This window comes from Helianthus annuus, chromosome 9 (assembly GCF_002127325.2).
Source record: "Helianthus annuus cultivar XRQ/B chromosome 9, HanXRQr2.0-SUNRISE, whole genome shotgun sequence".
Classification (NCBI taxonomy): domain Eukaryota; kingdom Viridiplantae; phylum Streptophyta; class Magnoliopsida; order Asterales; family Asteraceae; genus Helianthus; species Helianthus annuus.
In genome coordinates, this window is record NC_035441.2 from 141883795 (window position 1) to 141905243 (window position 21449).

Below are 21449 nucleotides of genomic sequence, written 5' to 3' on the forward strand. Positions count from 1 at the left end.
CATGAACTATGCATACAAAATTAAAGAAAATATAACATTACTCGTTTTAAATGATGCGTTTACAAAGTAAGAAATTTGTTTTTGAATACAAAATAATTAGTATATTTTATTTCAAATTAATATTTTCAAATATTAAAAAGTGTTATCGAAGTAGAAGATGGAATGGAAGTAGTTCCTGATCTAAGATTATATATATTTTTTATACATATGTTTAACATTTGTGAAAACGATAATAACAAATTATAAACATGTAGATGTTTTAAATTTTTGGTTACATCAAATAGTGATGAGTGTATAAATTTTTGGTTATCCCATCTTCTTTTAATAAGTATGTTTTTATTTATTTTATTAAAGTAGAGATATTATGTTAAAGTATAGGTAAGTAGATAACTAATATTAATTATTAAGAATTAAGAATATTGAAGAGATATAATCATGAATATAAGATTATTTCTAATATATATTAAATTCAGTTATTTAATAGTCTTAATATTAATTTACTTATTATTTATTATTATATGTTTGAAATTATTTATTATAAGAGAATGTCATGTGGCATTAAAGTTACTCTTTTATTAGTACTAGCGGTAAGACCCATGTGCTAGCACGGGTCGTTTCTTAGAAAACCATGCATAACACATATTGATAGAACAAATAGATACATGTATAGATATTGTACCAAAATGTGTTATCTATTATAGCTAAAAGACAACTATAAGTAGATATAAAAGATGTCTAACAAACTTAAATCATTGGCACGTTCTCTTCTCTTCTTTTTTTCTAATTTCTCTCTCTGCAATTATAATGAAAGAAGGGGTATAATTGTGTCTTAAGATAAGTAAAGTTTAATCCATAATACGTCGATTTTCCACCATGCTCTAGCTATTCACATCTCAAATTAATCCATTATACCATCACCTAAGTATGCAACTCGTAGTTTCATCCATATCAGCCCCTTTTTATTAGCATCTAAGAATACGAATATCTGAAAGTGAAACATGAAATACTCAAAAATGGTAAACAATTTGTAACGAATTGCAAACAATCTAATGATCATAACCATGATATTACCTTTTCTCTTCACTTTTTCCGGCCGTCATTATGCGATTAAGACCAAATCTGAGGTAACTAATCTTGGCTGATCTGTAATTAAAAAAAACCGTTGTTGGGCTTGGAGAAAACAGTGGTTCAAACCACTGTTGGGTAATTTTTATTGGGTTTATTGGGTTAAAACAATGTTTTGTGCAGAAAACAGTGGTTGAAACCACTGTTAGGTTAAAAGTGTGGTTGAAACCACTGTTAGGTTAAAATTGTGGTTCAGTGGTTTTAACCATTGTTTTCTCCACAAAACACTGTTTTAGCCGAACAGTGGTTTCAATCACTGTTTTCTCCACAAAACACTGTTTTAACCCAACAAAATATTATCCAACAGTAGTTTCAACCACTGTTTTCTCCAACCTCCATTTGATTACCCAATAGTAGTTTAAAACTGTGGTTCAGTGGTTTCAACCATTGTTGAACTCTATATTACTGCTTCCTCTCGGGTGTTTTCTATCCATAACATAAAAAAATAAAATTAATGAATTTAATGTCTAAGGCAAACAAAGGTGACCAAAAGGAATCAGTCAATAATCAAATGTTCCAATTAAAAGAGGCAGTACGGTCTGCCACGATAGAAAAAAATGTAAATTATGTGCAAACACGGGTAGATTTTAGAAAACCATACATACCGCGTTTTATTAAACGATGAATATGAATGATTATACATTTTTTAAGGTTTAATTAAAACATGGGTAGTATTTATAAATTTTACATATCAATTTTTATTAAACAACGAATCACCATGACAAAACTTCATTAATCCATAACAAAACTTGTTTAAAAGAGTAAAAAGAAAAATGACCAAAAAGAAAAACTCTGTTTAAAAGAGTAAACCACTCTTTTAGTGGTTCAAAAGTCTGTTTGACCAAAGTCAAACTACTGTTTTAACCCGACAATGGTTTCATACCACCGTTTTAACCCAACAGTGGTTTCAAACACCGTTTTAACCAAAAAGTGGTTTCAAAACACTGTTTTAACCCAAAACAGTGGTTTCACTTTTTCTCTAAAAAACACTGTTTTAACCCAACTGTATTAAACCAAAATAGTGGTTTCACTTTTTCTCCAAAAAACACTGTTTTAACCCAACTGTTTTAACTCAACTGTGGTTTCAAACATCTGTTTTGATCCATCTGTTGACCAAAGCCAACAGATGTATCAACCATTGTTTCATGCTCGAAAGTTGAACATGTACTTGACTAATTCATGGTTGTATAATGTTCTTGCCAAAGTAGTCTTTGCAAGCCCAACCATTCCAGTAAGTAATTGAGATAATTTGGTACTGCTTTGTAGAAATTGAGGTAAGTTGATCAAGTAGTGTTTCTATTTCATTATCAAAACCCACCACAATTTTTTCTTCCTCTACGTTTGAGTTATATCTAATATTACATAATATGATATCAAAGTTGACAATCTAGAGCAGCTCGCTGCTTTTACAATCATATCCAAAGCTTCGGTATCTACCATGCCTTGCATTTCTTTCAGTAGAGCCAGCACTTCCGCATTTTCATACCCTACCATCATGTCTTTGAGGTAATTAATGAGATCAACAAAATATTCAGTAATTTTTCTCTTGAATTCTTGTGCTCCTCCCACATATGAGTGGTCATATCTCAAGAAGTATTTGATTAATTCCTCCACGCGAAGACCAAAAGCATCAGCCATGGTTCTCTCCTGATGTGAAAACTATATCAGGTTCTGAGTAATATGTCAAAAGTATTATAAGACTTTGGTAGTGATCTTGATAAGCAGTGAAATTGTTATTTGTTCAACTGTCATGAACACAGATCAAGAATTCAAAGTTATTTGATTTGACTCATGGTCAACAGAACTCAGATTCACCTGATCTATCCAACAACGTTACACCTCCATCATCACGAAATCCCGCCATGTGATCTTCATGTCCATTAGTTTGTTCTGGAGCACTTTCTGTGTATTCCGTCTTTTGTAGAACCATTAGCGGCCACTTCCACAACTTTATAAATATTCCCGTATAAAGCTTTCTGAATATCCAACTAATTAAGATACATAAAAAACAATCTCCAGCATATCAACATGAATATTCATAAAAGAAAATATTTTTAAAATGAAAAAAGTTCATGTTCCCTCATCTCTCCTGCACATCATTTCGTTTTAAAAACATATATGATGATGGTTTATTCATATTCACTGGCTTCACAATCTCAAAACATATATAAATGACAGTTTGGTGGTTGCCAACTTGCGATAGAGCAACATCCGGTGTGTATACAGGTTGTCGAGTTGGTCCACATGATATGGCACATTAATATTTTGAAATAAAATAGTATTTACTTGGATTGTTACCTCTTTCTGGAATGTTGTTTAATAGCACATCACTCTCACCAAGCACACGAACTGCAAACGAACACTTAATCGAGTTACATGCCTCAAGAGCTGCAATACAGAATTGAAGTTAGTCAAATCAGATAGAACATAATCCTCATGTTATTTAGTATATTCACATTTAAAAACATCAAATACGTCCAATTTTGTGTCCCTGTATATATACACATAAGTTTGGAAAGTTATATATAAAATTTCAATCTGATTAATCGCTAACAGCGTAGCAATTATTACACTGTGTATCATGTCCCCACAGTAATTAATTCACAACAGTAAACGAATCAAACAATAACCATTACCTACGCGTTTATTCTCGATCTGAATTGTGTAAGATAGAAGCAACGGTCCAATATCACTAACGTCGGGTCGAGAAACCGATAAAATGGTAGCCTTAGGTAATTCATCGAAGATTCGATTAGGTTCGGAACAATAGTCGTCGTGTTCTTGATTCACGTACAAAACGACAGAGCTTAGCAACAATAGAGTCCTCTTCATCAGCCCACACACTTGTCTTACCGTCCTCCTGGGTAAAACACTCCAAACAGATATGGGTCAATATGCCCCTGACGGCTTGCAATTACATCCTCTGGATCATCATCTTCAGTCAGCAGCTTCAATTTCCCATTTGAAGTTTTCCCAAAAACTTGGGTAGCTGTAAGTCCATAAATTTCTTCTGCTGCAACTAGTTTCCAAATGATTTAACTAATATATTCAATGAATAAAAGAAGAGGGAGGGAGGGAGGGAGGCGTATCCGGTATTGGCGAGGTACTGCAGTGCCTGACCCATGGACTGGATTATGTTTAGATACTGTAGATTAGTAGATAAAGGGTTTGGATATAATTTGTTGTTTGATGTTAGCATGGCATACTTCAGCCGATCGTGTTTGCTCCATTTCCACACCCAACAAATTGCTTCTTTGAAATCAGTAAACCTCAATCATCTTTACACATGTCACTTCATCTATGCATATTTTCAATCTTTTTATAAACTTAATTTTCATACCTTTCCACAATTGTCTTCATCGTCATATCTTTCATGCATTTCCCTTAGCCACAATTGGTACTGCTTATCAAATTGTGTCAGGTTTAACGATTTCCCGTCTCTTTTTGAATGTCAATGTCTACGCCTGTTAATGAACATAAGTCTGTAAAAGATCATGATACCCATAAGGTATGCATCTCTATTTCTAATCATATTTACACACTTTTAGAAACAAACAATTACCCGAATCTTTCTCCACCGATTGATTACTGCCCAGGTTCCTCAATGCAGTAGTAAAAGGGTTTTGATGCGCAAAATCAGTCTAGAAAAAGAAACAAACAAATATCATTGTCATCAGCTAAATAGGTGCAATGTATGATTAAATAGCCAATGAAAGACAAACACATACCTCTAAAACATTTAACTCTCATGGAGCTTTTCTTTACGAAGACTTATGATCTGTCTGTCTTTCTTTGTCTGAAATCCATGTATGGAAGTCATGCCTGATTCAAAGAGGACTTTAAAATGTTTTAGTCTGAAACTGGTTTCCAAATGATTTAGGGAAGTTGTAAGTCCATAAATTTCTTATGCTGTAACTGGTTTCCAAATGACAGCGGCGCAGGATAGAAGGGGCCGGGAGGGGGGGGGGGGCGACCCCCCGAACTTTTTGCTCAGTGGTGTCTAGTATGCAGTTTTCGTATAGAATTTTTTAGGTATATACGTTTTCGACCCCCGGACAGAAATCTCAAGCTTCGCCACCGATAATGAACGTATATTATCATATATATATATATATATATATATATATATATATATATATATATAGTATTTCATTTCATAGTTTCGAAATTATTATCGTCTAGATGCTTATAATTTGCTAGCTTTCTTTTCATTTCACTCTCAGTTTATCTTTATTACTTGGTATTTGCTTGATTGAAGATTATATCTCATAATGAACAAAAAAAAGGAAATTATGGGAGTGGGGGTGGTATCACTTGCAAAAATTCTATCATTCACAAACATCCAATCAAGTTCCACCATGTCATCAACCACTATTCTATCACTCACAAGGTTTTTTTAGTGGCGGTGGTCATCACTAGTGATGGAATTCCATCACTCACAACCTATTTTTTTTTTTTGTTTTTAAATTAAATTAACAACAAATCAGCCATGGCTTCGTAACATTTATAACATTTATAATATCCCATAGTTTTAAAAAGATTCAAGATTTTATAAAGTTTATAAAAAAAATCTTCCAAGTTTATAAAAGAAACACTTTTTTTTGATGACAAGGACCAAACCTGCCAGTTTTAAAAGTTGAAATTAAAAGGAATAAGATTTAAATAAGTTTTGTAAATAACTATAAACTACAGGGACTGAATGTGTTAAAAAGGAATCAAACTTTTCAAAAACATCAGCTCCATCTTCTTCGACTTGCAAACCGAGTTTTCCGGCAAAGCCAAAAATTTTTTATATTTTTTTGGGGTCACAACGTACAAGTATTAATACACAACGTACAAGTCATACACATACAATCGAATTAGTCAAATTTCAGATAATCCTTAATCATATGGAGCAAGAAAAAATATTTCGCAAAACCCATGCATTATGATTTATGAAAAGGCTAAGGTTAGTATGTTGAAATGGTTTGTAAATATTATTACCCATTTTAAGAACTTAAACAGAATGATGTTTGTATCACTGCTTTCATGACTTGCCGTATGCCGTATGATAAGACAGCAAAAATGGTGATTAAACACTAATTGCATTGAAATTTGTCAACATGAAGAGAACAACCAACATACATACATTTCTAATGATGGGTACACTACAATATGTTGATTGATGTTTTCACTATAGTACCTTGTGACGTTGTGTTCCTCTTAGCCCTTTTTAATGACTTAGCAATTGCTTGATGCACGTGGAAGAATTAACTGCACTTGTAGATTCCATATTATTGTACATTCTAGGATAACTGACTATTAAAATAAGTCTTTAACATATCCTTCTTACACCGATGGCCCGTACTACCAATGACGGAAGAAGACTGGTGTTATACAATGATTTTATCTCATGAAAAACGAGAACACGACTAGTGCAACATTATAGTTGCAAGTGTTCATGACTCGTAAGCGAATTGGGTGGGTCTATACCATTTTAGAGCTCGTATTAAGTGATCTGAATTCCACTCACCGTCTTAATGACGTCAGAATTGCATCATACGAAGAGAGCAAAGATGGTGAGACTGGTAGTTACATGTTCTTATCATATTGCACTTTGTTGCCATGGAGACAACACTCCGATCCTACCATCATACCTTTCTAATAATTTCTGTCATATTAACATTAAGCTAAACGTATTATTGGCGTTCACACATCCTCGTCTTTTGTGATGTTAAAAACTTATGGATGTTGTTATGCCGTATTAATTTAGTGACTGATATAAAATTAGGGGTATGTGCGTTTGTCATTCTAAAAAGAAAAAATAACTAGAAGACTTGCCATTCAAGCGTACTCGTACTCAACTGGACAAGACTAGTTGTGTAGGTTATGCCAATTGATGGGCCGATTTGATTCTAACAACAACAATACATATACATTACCATGCAATTAAGCAAGTTTTTATGTATATACCCACTTGCCGCCTTTTACGAGAGTACATCATAAATTGCATGAAGATGATAGATCTTATAGTGTTACGTATGAAAAACGATTCTTAAAATGACAATCTTTATATGGAATTGAAATAAGATTAAAAAAAGAAAATTGAAATGAAAATTAGCCGGGCTGGATTTATAGCAAACGGGTTGGATTAAAATCAATGTGCTTGACCCATATGGATTACTAAAATCTAGAAGAAAAATGCAAAACTATGGGTATTTCTAAATTGTAATCCACAACTCGTTCAAAGGATAATTAATAATTTTTCACATCTATCATAAGTGATATTACTATATATAACATTTCAAGTAGAGTCTTATCTACAGTGTGACCAATAGTAGTTCAACCAGCCACATTCAAGCACGTCATGCTTCACATCCCCCAATTAATAAACTTAGGCCATATGGTGACTTAGTGAATAACAAAGTCAAAAAGTGTGGGCCGTTAAAAAAAAAGTCAAAAAAGTGTGGGCTTTAATTTCCTTCATATGGAAGTTCCTTTCTTTTCGTGTATTTTGTGTATTTTTTTAACAGTGTACGGTTAGGATATCGTTAACCAGATTAGTAGTTAGTATGTTAGTATCACTAAGTTAGTATTAAAACCCCATTGTCTGAATTTGAACCCAGGACCTCCAAGAGAACCAAAGATCATCAGTCTTTCTTTCCGTATATAAATTTGTTTTTATAACGTACGAAACGAATTAACCAGTGTGGTTGTACAACACTAGTTACTATATATACACATTTATGCTTAGCTACAGTTGAGTGATTGTTAATGTGTGTCGCTTCAAAAGTCAACAATATATATTGTTTCTTCTTTGGATTGGATTGTGAATATTCAAATGAGTTGATGATTTCTATTACCAAGAATGAGGAATATATACAGAAATCCCTAACCGACTAGGATAAATACAGGCAAGCCAAAAGGCATTATCATCAATACAAATACAAAATATTTATAAATACAAATATATACAGTTAATACTCCCCCGCAGACGAAGCGGTAGCGGAGCGAACGCAAAGGCTGGACTTGAATCGGTTGAAGAGCTGCTTTGGAAGACCTTTGGTAAAAACGTCCGCGAATTGATAGTGAGCTGGAATATGTAGAACTCGAATGTCCCCAATACGAACTTTTTCACGAACAAAGTGAATGTCGATCTCCACATGTTTAGTGCGCTGATGTTGAACGGGATTCTCAGAGAGGTATACCGCAGAAACATTGTCACAAAAGATGAGGGTGGCCTCACGAGTAGGAAGGTGGAGCTCGAGCAGGAGGTTACGGAGCCAGCAAGATTCGGCTGCGGCATTAGCAACTCCTCTGTATTCAGCCTCAGCACTTGATCTCGAAACGGTGTGTTGTCGTTTGGAAGACCAGGAGATTAGATTGTCACCTAAGAAGACACAATAACCAGATGTGGAGCGACGAGAGTCCGGGCATCCGCCCCAGTCAGCATCAGAATAAGCCGTTAATTTAAAGGACCTGGAGGGACGGATATGGAGCACATTATCTGAGGTTCCTTTGAGGTAACGTAATATGCGTTTCAAGTATTTAAAATGCGGCTCCCTAGGGGCGTGCATGAAAAGACAGGCCTGTTGCACGGCATAAGAGATGTCCGGTCTAGTAAAAGTGAGATACTGAAGAGCGCCAGCTATACTACGGTACAAGGTGCCATCGGATAACAGAGCACCTGTTTGAGCACTTAATTTGGAGTCAGTGTCGCATGGGGTGCTACATGGCTTACAATTTGTCATATTGGCACGGGCGAGAAGGTCGCGCACATAAGATTCCTGAGAAAGACGAAGTCCATCTGAGGTACAGGTGACATGTATGCCCAGAAAATGATGAAGGTGACCCAAGTCTGTCATAGCAAATTCATTGGATAGAAGCTTGAGTATCTGCTTGAGAAACCCGGTGTCTGATGCAGTGAGGATGATGTCGTCTACATAAAGGAGTAGATATGCGGTGCGCTGGCCCTTTCGATACACGAAGAGGGACGTGTCACAAGTTGTACTTTGAAATCCACACCGTGCGATGAAAGTGGCAAATCGATGGTACCAAGCTCGTGGAGCTTGCTTGAGACCATATAAGGATTTTCTTAACCGGCATACAAAAGATGGATTGTTCTTGTCAACAAAGCCAGGCGGTTGATGCATGTATACTGTTTCGTTTAGGTCACCATGAAGGAACGCATTTTTGACATCAAGTTGGTGGATAGGCCATTGGCGAGAGACCGCAATACTGAGGACAGTGCGTATCGTGGCCGGTTTGACGACCGGACTAAATGTATCAAAACAGTCAATACCAAGCTGTTGAGATTTTCCGTTAACAACTAGGCGGGCCTTATATCGCTGTAGAGTGCCGTCGGCATGAAATTTATGGCGATATAGCCACATGCACCGAATAACATGAGAATCAGAAGGTCTTGGAACCAACTCCCAAGTTTTATTTTCCATTAATGCTCTATATTCATCGTACATGGCATGTTTCCAATTCGGATCAGTGAGCACGGATAAGTGGGATTTGGGTATGGGGGAAATTGTGGGTATAGAGGATGTGTGTAGGTTCATTGGGGCTTTTGGTTTGGTGATACCCGCTTTTAACCGTGTAATCATAGGATGAGTGTTGGGGTGATGTGGGTTCGGATGTTGGTGTTGGGCCGTAGCAGGTTGAGCGTCAGTTTGGTGGGTTTGGGCCGAGGGGTTTGATGTGTGTTGGGTCGTAGGATTGGGAGGTGTAGTAGCGGTAGACGGAGTGGGCGAATGTTGTTAGGTTGAGAGGGAATGAAATGGGGAGGCTGTAGGTGGGCTGTGAGGTGGTAATGTGGGAGGTGTAGGTGGGCTATGAGGTGGTAATGTGGGAGGTGTAGGTGGGCTGTGAGGTGGTAATGTGGGAGGTGTAGGTGGGCTGTGAGGTGGTGATGTGGGAGGTGTAGGTGGTGGATGGTTTGTCGGAATGGTGGAGTGCGAGAAGAGGTCAGGGTGGTTAAACACGGGGTTGGAGAGGTCATGTTCGAGGGATGAGTAATCGGTCGCTGGGTGTTGGGTGGAAAACGGGAACGTGGCCTCGTCAAAGGTGACGTGGCGAGAGAAAAAGGTTTTACCCGTTTGAAGGTTAAGACATCTGTATCCGCGGTAGTCGGCCGGGTAGCCGAGGAAGACACATAGGGAAGACCGAGGGGCAAGTTTGTGAGTACGGGTCGAAGATTGGTTTGGGAAACAGGCACAACCGAAGACTTTAAGATGATCGTATTCGGGATGTCGAAGATATAAAGCAGCGGTGGGTGTGTGGTTGTTTAGGAGTTTGGTTGGGATAATGTTGTGAAGGTAGACGGCGGTGTGTGCCGCTTCCACCCAATAAGAGGTAGGAATGGACGCATGGGTCAAAATGGAAAGCATGATTTCATTTATGCGACGAATCATGCGTTCAGCTTTTCCATTTTGTTGAGAGGTGTGCGGGCATGAAAATCGAAACTGTAAGCCGTTAGCAGAAGCAAAGGCTTTAAATTGGTTGTTGTCAAATTCACCACCGTTGTCACATTGAAAAGATTTAATTGGTAAATGAAATTGAGTTTTGACATATGTGTAGAATTTGATAAATTTGGTTACGGTTTCAGATTTGTACCGAAGAGGAAAAACCCACGTGTAATGTGTGTAATCATCAATTAATATCATATAATACTTGTATCCAGTGTTGGATACAACAGGGGAAGTCCACAAATCACAATGCACGATATCAAAGGGTAAAATAGTAACAGATGTAGAAGTGGAAAAAGGTAAACGTTTATGTTTGGCAAACTGACAAGAATTGCAAAACAAACGACTTGTCTTATTACACGAAATAAATTTATTAGAAGCTAAAACTTCAATAACGGAAACTCCCGGGTGACCAAGACGATTATGCCATGATACGGGATCAAAGGCAGCAAAAACAGAAGGTGTTGCTTGAGCAGGCGCGGTGACAGGATAAAGGTTGCTGTCACTGTTGTGCCGACTGAGGAGCTTCCCAGTCTTGAGATCATTCACAGAGAAACCAGAAGGATCAAATTCCACGGATACAGAATTGTCAGTGGTAAATTTTCTAACGGATATGAGGTTTTTAATGACATGGGGGGCATAAAGAACATTTTTTAAGTGGAGATTATTTTGGTGGTTGGGAAAATAGGCGTGACCTGATCCAAGAATTGGCATTTTTTGACCATTTCCGACTAAAATAGATTTGATGGAATTAAAATTTTGAGAGTTTGAACAAATACCTTCGTCATCAGTTAGGTGATCAGATGCGCCTGTATCCATGTTCCAATTTGGTTCCTCCGAGTCGATAACAAGAGCTTGAAAAGCTTGGCCAATATCCGTAGGTTCGAGCGGGTCAAAATCAGTTACGTGAGCCTGAGGACCGGACCTGCTTGAGTTGGTAGACTGTTGCCTGTTCCCATCCTGACGAGAGTTGCCCGACCCATGCTGCTGCCAGTTGCTCTGCTGCCATGGGGTCGCCCAACCAGCCTGTGTTGGGTAAGGGCATGGAGGAGGAGCCCAGCCAAGTATCGGCCCAGAAGGACCAGCCCACCAAGGAGGTTGCTGCCTTTCCATGGCCTATTTCGATTTCTACTACTCGATGGATGTTGCTGATGGTTTTTACCGCGATTATTATTTTGTCTGGACGGCCCTTCACGTTGCCAAGACCCGGAGTTCTGGCGGCGCTGATTTGTCCTATTGGAACCACGAGACACTTGATCACGATGAGGAGCCGAAGGATCAGTAGGGTGTTGATGTGGCTCGGGGATAGCAGCAGCAACCACGGGTGTTTGTCGGGCCAGTTGACGACGTTCTTCAGCATCAAGAAGATTGACGGCATCCTCCTACGGGGGAAGATCTTTGTTGAGTTGAGCAGCAATGACGTCGTATTCGGGCGGAAGGCCACTCACAAGTTGAATGATAAGGCGACTTTCAGACACGGGCTGATCGACGTCGGCGAGTTGACCGGCAATCTCCCTAAGTTTGTGACAGTAGTCATGGAGAGAGGGCATTGATTTGAGGGTCAGATTGGTGAAAGCTTTTTCCAAGGCGGCAGCACGGGGACCTTTGTTATTGAGAAAAATCTTCTTTAATCGGTTCCAAGCTTCAAGGGCCGTGGATTCAGTTTCAAGAATACGGACCAATAGATCGTCGGAGACAGTGGAATAAATCCACTGTAGTACGATTGCATCAATCTCAAGCCATGAGGCTCGGTTCGGGTCGCCTTCCTCCGGCGGCAGGGTTCCGTCAATGTGGTCTAGAACCTTGTATCCACGGGCGTTCAACTGGAACAACTTGACCCACGAAGAATAGGTCACTTTACTGCCGTCCAGAACCCGGACCTTGTGTTGAATGTTTGTAACAGTGTACACTGGATGAAGTGAGGGGGTGTGATTACCGGAATCAGAGCCGGTCTTCTCTGTTTTGTCGCCCATAGCCGACAGAAGAGGAGAAGATGGGATGATGAAAAAACCGGTGAAAGAGGGAGGGCCGTAGCCAGCAGGATCGAAGATTACAAGGGGGGTCGGCTAGGGTATAGAGCACAATGCTCTGATACCATGTGAATATTCAAATGAGTTGATGATTTCTATTACCAAGAATGAGGAATATATACATAAATCCCTAACCGACTAGGATAAATACAGGCAAGCTAAAAGGCATTATCCTCAATACAAATACAAAATATTTATAAATACAAATATATACAGTTAATATGGATGACCAGCAAAGGTTCAGAAAATTCGTTTCACACCTAATGACTTGAGGGTAATTATTATTTTTATTATTAAATTTAATTTTTTATGAACGTATGACTTTGCGTCACTTGAGTAAAAACATTTAAACAATTTCATTTATAAAAAAAAATTAAGCTTTCATCAAGATACATAACAAAAGTACAAAACACCCATAAAAGTAACAAAACATTTAACAAAAATTGAGTTTGTGGGATGATTTAATTGTTTATGAGAAAAATTATCCACATGATCTAATGAATTTCAGTTTGACTTGGCTAAATCCGTTATGGTTGGGCTGTGCCTGTGAACCAGATTTTAAAACAATATGAGTTTAAAGTAAATTAGTTTTTCATTTTCATATCTTTTTAATTAATACCATTTGAGGGGAAAAAGAGTTTAATTTTGCGTCAATGCGTCGTCATGCGTGGCGGTGACGAGCAAAACCGCGTGACAGTATTTTGGGGGAAACTACAAGAAGAAGAAATATCGCATAATCACAGACTTTCCAAGAAATTTAACATAAATTGTATTGTATACCACTGCCTTTGCTTGCTTGCTTCGATCAAACAATTCCAAACTTCTTCTCTATCTGTCACACGGACTACTAACTAACTTGTGCTGCTGGTAATCATTCTCACTTGATTGTTTTGATCACGATATCTCTTTATTTTTAGCCAATTATGACTAGTTTATGTTTATCGTTCGATCTATTCCGATTTCTCTTTCAAAGTTCAGTAGTTCAATTAGATTGTATAGAGAATTGATACGAAAGATGTTGGTAACTGTATCGGATTTCTTAAAAATATCATGTTTCACTTTTATGAACCAAAATTTCCGTCCTTATAATTGTATTGCAATAAGAAAGGATTATTAATCTATTAATATTTCTGGTTATGGAACTAGAAAATTAGGGCGCAGCATTTTATATAACTTTCATAGTTTTCTTGAAAAATTTAGTAGTAAATAAGCTATATATATCTAACAAGGATTTGCAAGTTATGGACGGTTCGCCGTGCGTCTCCCTCATGCCGGACTTAAAGGTTGGTCGGCCTTGCATCGCCGTCCGCCGATTTGAAGGTTGGGCGGACATGCATAAAAATGAACATAAAAATAAACAAATTTTGGTGATTGCTTTTGTTCAAATTAAACAAAACAGGTTGTGATCTAATTCCAACAAAACCATCACATTCAATTCTTTTTCTTCAATAGTTTAAACATGTTTTCCCCTCACGTAATTAAGAATTGGTTAAAGTGATCCCTCTACACACGACTTTTTTTCATCTTTAGCAAACCAAATTTGAATGATAAGCAACATATAATCAAAAAAGAAAAACGAACACATAAAACCTTAAAAATCGAGGTTTTGCACATGGAACGAACCAAAATCGAAACCGTCGTCTACCCGAAATCATCTGGTTATCGCCTGCAGCGAAAGCGAATGAAGCAAAATCGAACGAACCAAAGTCTGAAATCGTTATCTTAGTCTTTGTCCGAAATCAGGGTTTCGGCGTAGACAATGTGTTACGTTAACTCTATACTCGGTTTCTTCAAACTATTATACAATTTTTTATTCCAACAACAATTGAATGGTTTTTGTGTTCTTTTGGTGTGTTTAGATTAATGATACCAGATTAACTATTTCCCAAGTTAATGCCAACCCGCGCGTTGCGGCGGGATCAATGAACCGAACAAAAGTCGGGATTAAAAACATTAAAAAAAAGCATACATTAAAAGCACGTTTTAAAAGTAAAATTTATATAAGAAATAACAAAATCTAACACGTATGATTTGTAGCGCTAAACTAAGGTAAAAAGTTGTAAAGAAAGAGAACTTAAATTAATTTCGAACATCTAAATCTAATAATTAATCAACTGTAAATTTTACATATGCAATAATTTGATAGAGGAACTAAAATGTAAATACACACTACATAGTTTCATGTTTAAAACTATACAAAACGTGTAGTTTTAAAATAATAAAACTATTCACTTAATAAAGTATAGAGTTTTATTAAATAAAGTTTAAAATACATTATATTATATTATATTATATTATATTATATTATATTATATTATATTATATTATATTATATTATATTATATTATATTATATTATATTATATTATATTATATTATATTATATTATATTATATTATATTATATTATATTATATTATATTATATTATATTATATTATATTATATTTTATTATATTATATTATAAATATGAACAAAATTCATTGTACTATACCCGAATTTTGTAAAACTTCAAAAGATAATATTATTAAGTAAAATTATAATGAAAAAGAAAGAGTGTGGAAGACCGTAAACATTTATCACTTGAAGACTGAAGTTGTATATCATCACAACATCATCCATATGTAACCGTCGTTTAATCCATTGAGAGAGAGAGAGAGAGAGAGAGAGAGAGAGAACGGTGATCTCCGACCGGTTTCCGGTACACGCAACCGTCCGACAACATAGGTATCAACTCGCACACCAACGAAAACCCCCTTCCTTGTTTCCGTTTTCTGCCCTCGAACGGATATAGGGAGAGAGAGATAGTGGCGGCAGAATGATGTTATCGGTGACTGGGTTTCTTATGTGACTCCCTCGCATCATTCAAATTCCACTCATCTTCCTCTTATTTGCGGCAACCGAGCATTCAGCCTCATCCGCCGGATATTTTTTGGTGGAGGTGGGGGGTTATATAGGGCGTGTAACGGTGGCAGACAGTGGGCGGAGGAGATGCGACACGTTGGTTATTAACATTAAAGTCACGACCGTATTAGAAAATCAACGTTTAGCGTTATGTTGTTGATGGAAAATGACGGGAAACGCTGCATGGAGGAGACGTGACGGTTTGTTAGTAACTGCAAACAGACGGCGTCGTAGTGTTTTTGGTAATGGCCATTGTGCATTTATAACGACGGTTGGTAATGGTAAATGGTAATTGTGGATTTATTAATATAATATTCATTTGATTTGAATAATTGTGTTGGTTTATTTGAATTTTTCAATCGTCATCATGTATGCCCTCAGTGTATAACCGGTACTGTTGATGTCACGTTGAACAGGCATGGCTACTGCCCAAAAGAATTGAATTTAGGGAGGAAATGAACTGGTGGCTGTTAGTGGATGGTGTTGTATAAAGACGGTTTCAAAGTCTGAGAGAGAAAATGGGGATTGAAAAGCCTGGGTGGGTGTCTGAGATGTGAGAAGTAGAAACAGTTTGAGATATTAACAAAAATAAAATTAAGGGTTTAATATTATTTTAATATTCTTAGATTACGGATAACAACAATATAATGTTCAACATGGATAATATGTTTATGAATGTATCGGTGTATAATAAGTTTTCAATTTTAAAAGGTGTTTATTAAATGAAGTGTATTATTTAAAGGGTATGATGTGAAGAGACACAACTATTAGGTTGGTCAATCATACCCTAAGTTACTTTTTGTAGGGTTATATAATGTCCATCCTGAAAAGCCTAAAGTATGATGCACTAACACTTCTCATGTACTGCGTCTTAAGCCAATTTTTATGCGCCTTATGTAAACTGATTGCCCTTGCACCTAGGCTAGGGCTGTTCATGAGCCGAACCGAACCGATCAAACCTTTGCTCGTGCTCGGTTCGTTTACAAACCGATCCAAACCGATGCGAGCGTTTTTTCAACCGAGCCAAAGTCGAGCGAGCGTCTTTCGATCCGAGCATTTTTCGAACGAACGTCGAGCGAGCATCGAGCGTCGCAGAACAAACAAGGAAAGTGACGATGGGAGTGCTAGTTATTATAATAAAGTGCAGTTTTCGAGCTAGCATCGAACGAGCGTCGAGCGCCGAGCAATTTGAACAGCCCTAACCTAGGCACGCCTCTTGCGCACTTTTTAACACGAGAAACTTTGTATATTTGATGATTTGTTAAGAAGTGATTTTTCTTGTTCAGTTGTAGATATGTATGTGTAAACAAGTTTTCTTCTTAAACATTTTGTGGAATACTGAACTGAAATATCTCTCTAAAACAAGATGATTTTTGTATTTTAACTGGTAGCAGAGGTTTTTGTAGGTGAGAATCAAAATGGACATGGAACAAGAGTCAGAGTGGAACGCAGCACAGAATATTTCAATAAGTGAAAATCTCTTGGATGCTGCTAAGCGTCAACTGCAGTTTCTTCAAGTTGTAGATAGAAACCGTTGGCTTTATCAAGGCCCGGCCTTACAATGGGCAATCTATAGGTACATCAACAAACTAATTATCTAATACCAGGGATGTTTGTTTATTGTTTACTGTGTGCAGAAACTAGAAAGTATATTTTGCATGATGTAAATATCATAATCTTGGTGAACACAATTTCAGGTACAATGCATGCTGGCTTCCGTTGCTTGCTAAACATTCCGATTCTCCGATCACCGAAGGACCTTTAGTTGTTCCTCTTGATTGCGAATGGGTTTGGCACTGCCACAGGCTCAATCCAGTATGATTCTGAACTGAAATCTTCCTTATATCAGTGTTATTCGTTAATTATTATTATTTTTTTTTGGAGACTAAAACATTTTGTTCATGATATCTTTATTAGGTTAGATACAAATCTGATTGTGAAGAATTTTACGAAAAGATTCTTGACAATTGTAACGTTGCGTCGTCTGTTCAAGGAATATCGAAAAGCGAAACGGAAGAAATATGGAACAAACTATACCCTGACGAGCCCTATGACTTTGACATGACACGCGCTTTCTCAACTGAAGCTGTATATAAAACTCAAAGCTTTTCGAAATATGATTTTGCTTTGGCTATTGAAAGACAAAGCCCGTTCTATTATCAGGTATCCAGACCCCATGTGAAGAGCGATCTATTTCTCGAAGCAGCTGTAGCAAGATACAAAGGCTTTTTGCATATCATCAGGAGAAACAGGGAACGATCCGTAAAACGGTTTTGTGTTCCGACTTATGATATCGATCTGATTTGGCATACTCACCAGTTACATCCCGCTTCCTACTGCAAAGATCTTACAGAATTAATAGGAAAAGTTCTTGAGCATGATGACACGGATCAAAACCGAGCAAAAGGTCAGAAACTGGACACGGGGTTTTCCGAAACTACCAAACAATGGGAGGAAACATTCGGTTCACGGTATTGGCGGGCAGGGGCGATGTATAGAGGTGCCGCCCCGTCTCCTGTAGCTACCGCTCCTTGCATACCGGAGATTACTGTCAGTAATTCTGATTCGACTAGAGGGTTTGAGCGGTTGATTGACGGCCCTAAAACAAGCTACATTGAAGTCCTTTTGGAGTTTGTAGAAATTAAGAACCTGCCAGAGAGTAATAAGGGAAAAGTCAACGTCTTGTTCAGCAAGGCACAACCTGACGGAATATTCAACGTGAAAAGGAAACTCACCATCCAATCTGAGACAGGCCAGAAACAGGTTGCAATATTCCAGTGTCAACCTAGCGGATATTTGTTATTTGAACTTGTGTCTCAATCAACAAAGGCCAAAACCATCGGTACTTGTTATATATCTATGGAAGAATTCTTTGGCCCTGTTTATAAACTCTCGGTGGAAAGATGGTTGGATTTGGCTCCTAGTTCAGGCACTGTTGGTTCTGAATTAATCAGTCTACGAGTTGCAGCATCGTGTACTTTGCCGATTCCAGCACCACATGTGGCTCAGATGTTACAAACTTCCCGTATTACAACAAGATCTTGCTTTTCTCCGCTTTCGAGTATGGTTCGGTTCACCAAGAGTTGGAGCTTGATTATAGACCCAGCTGGTGATGAGATTATCAGACTTCGAATGAGGTAATTCTTTTTAACTACAATGTTCATCAAAAACCTATATTTGAGCTAATTAACGTGAGGTGGAAAGATGGACGGATTGGGTAATGGGTCAAAATAGGTTTGGGTTGAAACATGTCGTTTTTAGCATAGTTGAAACTTGAAACAGCTGGGTTGGGCTGACTAACCTACAAATTATTTCCCATTTTCTATGCGTATTCTATAAATAGTTAATGCGTTAACTATGATTACAAAAAATAATCTTACTACAATAACAATCTTATTCTTTGTATCCGACAGGGGTGAGCAATAAGCGAACCGCGCTAACTGAAACCGAACCGAAAACAGACAAAACGAACCGAAATTAACTAAAAATCGAATTAAACGACAATCGGTTATCGGTTTTTTTATACCCTTAGTTAACCGAAATTAACCGAACCGAAGCATTTATATTTTCATAAGCTTTTATACCTCCATTTCATGTACTTCATGTTTTATATAGGGCTGCAAACGAACCAAACGTTCGGTGAACAATTCGTGAACCGTTCGGCAGGAAGTTCGTTTTTGTTCGTTCGTTTATTAAACAAACGAACACAGGCAAGAAATTTCGTTCGTTTAGTTAAATGAACAAACATGAACAGAGGGCGCGTTCGTTCATTTATGTTCGTGAACGTTCGGTAACGTGTTCGTTTGTGTTTGTGTTCGATAACTCATTAGTGTTTTAGATTTTATATTTTATTTAAATACTTCAAAATTCCGACAAATAAAATATTTAATCAGTGTCAATGTATTATATATTTTGTTCATGAACGTTTGTTTGTGTTCGTTTGTTACCATTTGTGTTCACAAACATTAGTTTGTGCTCATTTGTGTTCATCATCATCCGTTGCCTAAAATTAACAAACACAAACGAACACGAACAAGTTCTTTTCCTTAACAAACAAACATGCACGAACAAGGACTTGTTCGTGTTCGTTCGGTTCGTTTGCGGCCCTAGTTTTATACATTCATTTCATTTATTTATACCTCCATTTCATGTATTTATACATCTATATCATGTACTTATACCTCCATTACATGTATTTCTAAGCAAAAATTAAAGCCCAAGTTTGGTTTCGGTTATTAACCAAAAATAAGCTAACCGAAAACCGTAAAATAACCGAATAAACCGAACCGATTAACCGAAAACCGAATGGTTAATAAAATAGATTAACCGATGACTTTGGTTACATTCGCCCTGGACTATAAGATGATTTGAGAGGTCTTTTCTAATGTGTTCAACCAATTGGACCCGTTCTCTTTTTTTATTTGACCAATAAAACCCGTTTGAGATAAAAACAAAACTCAAGAATAAATTGCCACCTCCAAAGGTAAGCGTTTATTCAGCAAATACAAGCTAACATGATACTATAAAACTTTGGTTTACAGGGAGTTGAAAAGAAGTAAAAGTACAGACAAGTCATCAACTAAAGAGATACATGCGCGCACAAAAGCAGGAGAAACACTTGTTGTTGGACAATTTATAGGGCAAGAGTGGTCTTTACTGGATTCTGTATGGTCCCTTAAGCCCGAGAACACCAACAACAAAGATTCCGCCCTCCTGCTCACCGGCCCGCACATGGTGAGCATCGTTTGTCTGTTAATTCAATCATATCTACATTTCTTGACATAGCTAACAGCTGTTTATGATTATACTACAAGGTTAAACTCGTTACTGGTAGAAAGCTTGATTATGAGCCAAAGCACGTCCATAAGCAAACAAACGAACGCAATTTCATGACGGCAATTGAGTTTTCAGTTGACCACCCGTATGGGAAAGCAGTAGCGTTGATTGACCTCAAAACTGGACTGTTGACGGTACGGTTCACTTTTTTCTTTTTAGATCATTTTAAGGTAGTTCACAGTTTGTGGAATTGCTAATAATGTCGATATGCTCTGTCTTTTTTTTCAGTTACAAGAAGATTGGTTTGCATTGGCTGGAATAGTTTCAGCTTTTGTAGCATCAAAACACTTTCACAAAGGAAGAATATAATGAGATTGTAAATGTATTGGTTATAGGTTGTATAGTCTTTAACTTTTACTTTGAGATTGTCCATATTTCTTGTTTTCCTTAGAAAACAGGTTTTCTTAACATCTTATAGCATGTGATGATTTCAAAATATAAAGTTTGTGCTGTTGTGTAAAGATGATGATGAATAAATCTCTAGTTTATAGTTTTATTAACAAAGCATTTCATGAGTTGATTTGTGATTTAGGGGTGTTTTTCATAGTTGTTTAGGACTTTAGGTCCTGATCTTGTTATCCGTACGCGTACGTAACTGTACTAGAATGCCCACCCTTCTCTCCCCGACATCATCATCCCCTCTTTCCTGTAAAACGTTTATAAACACCTTATTGTGGATGCTCTAATACACATGCGGAAGAATTTTCTAGTAGTGTGTGGCACCATATTTTATGTGAAAACTATTGAGGATAATCATAATTAACTATTTTGCATGTATATTTCATTTGTATTTTTAGATATTATTGAGTTGTTATTGACCTCCACAATTGTAGCCTAGACCAAATCCTTTCCATTAGTGGTTCTGTTATTATCGCCTTGTTTAAAAAGCCTTGTATTTGCAATGTAAAATCAAGCTTTTCATGATATTCAGTATACCTTCATAAAAACCATGCATACAAGTGATGTTGAGTTTACTAATATTGGTTTCTTTTGGGTTTACAACTGTAGTTGTTAAGATTGACTTGGTTTTAAGCTTTAATCATAGTGTAGATTACGGTATAAATTCATATGTAAATTAATATAACTTAAATGCGAATTTATACC

The 21449-nt window shown here is 37.0% G+C and overlaps 2 protein-coding genes across 7 annotated transcripts in view; one reads left to right on the top strand and one right to left on the bottom strand.

Moving 5' to 3' along the window:
• Window positions 1-20845, top strand: part of LOC110879004 (glycine-rich domain-containing protein 1) — a 38014-nt gene extending 17169 nt beyond the window's left edge. For 2 of the 6 annotated variants that reach the window (XM_035977655.1, XM_035977654.1), the window contains exons 4-9: window positions 16916-17085; window positions 17207-17324; window positions 17427-18646; window positions 20051-20243; window positions 20324-20479; window positions 20574-20839. In XM_035977655.1, the coding sequence (XP_035833548.1) occupies window positions 16928-17085; window positions 17207-17324; window positions 17427-18646; window positions 20051-20243; window positions 20324-20479; window positions 20574-20654 (1926 nt within the window). In that variant the 5' untranslated portion in view covers window positions 16916-16927 and the 3' untranslated portion in view covers window positions 20655-20839. Of the gene's footprint in view, window positions 1-13257; window positions 13475-15194; window positions 15798-15843; window positions 16048-16915; window positions 17086-17206; window positions 17325-17426; window positions 18647-20050; window positions 20244-20323; window positions 20480-20573 lie in introns of those variants that run through there. The other 4 variants (XM_022127408.2, XM_035977653.1, XM_022127410.2 and 1 more) reach the window with 4 other exon arrangements.
• LOC110876513 lies at window positions 11960-12550 on the bottom strand. Its single transcript, XM_022124683.1, has one exon. The coding sequence runs from the start codon at window positions 12548-12550 to the stop codon at window positions 11960-11962; it is 591 nt and encodes a 196-aa protein (XP_021980375.1).
• Window positions 20846-21449: the final 604 nt, after the last annotated feature.

What these genes read in the sequence shown, in the direction of transcription:
- LOC110876513 (XM_022124683.1), bottom strand. Translation starts at nt 12,550, where the DNA reads ATGGGCGACAAAACAGAGAAGACCGGCTCTGATTCCGGTAATCACACC.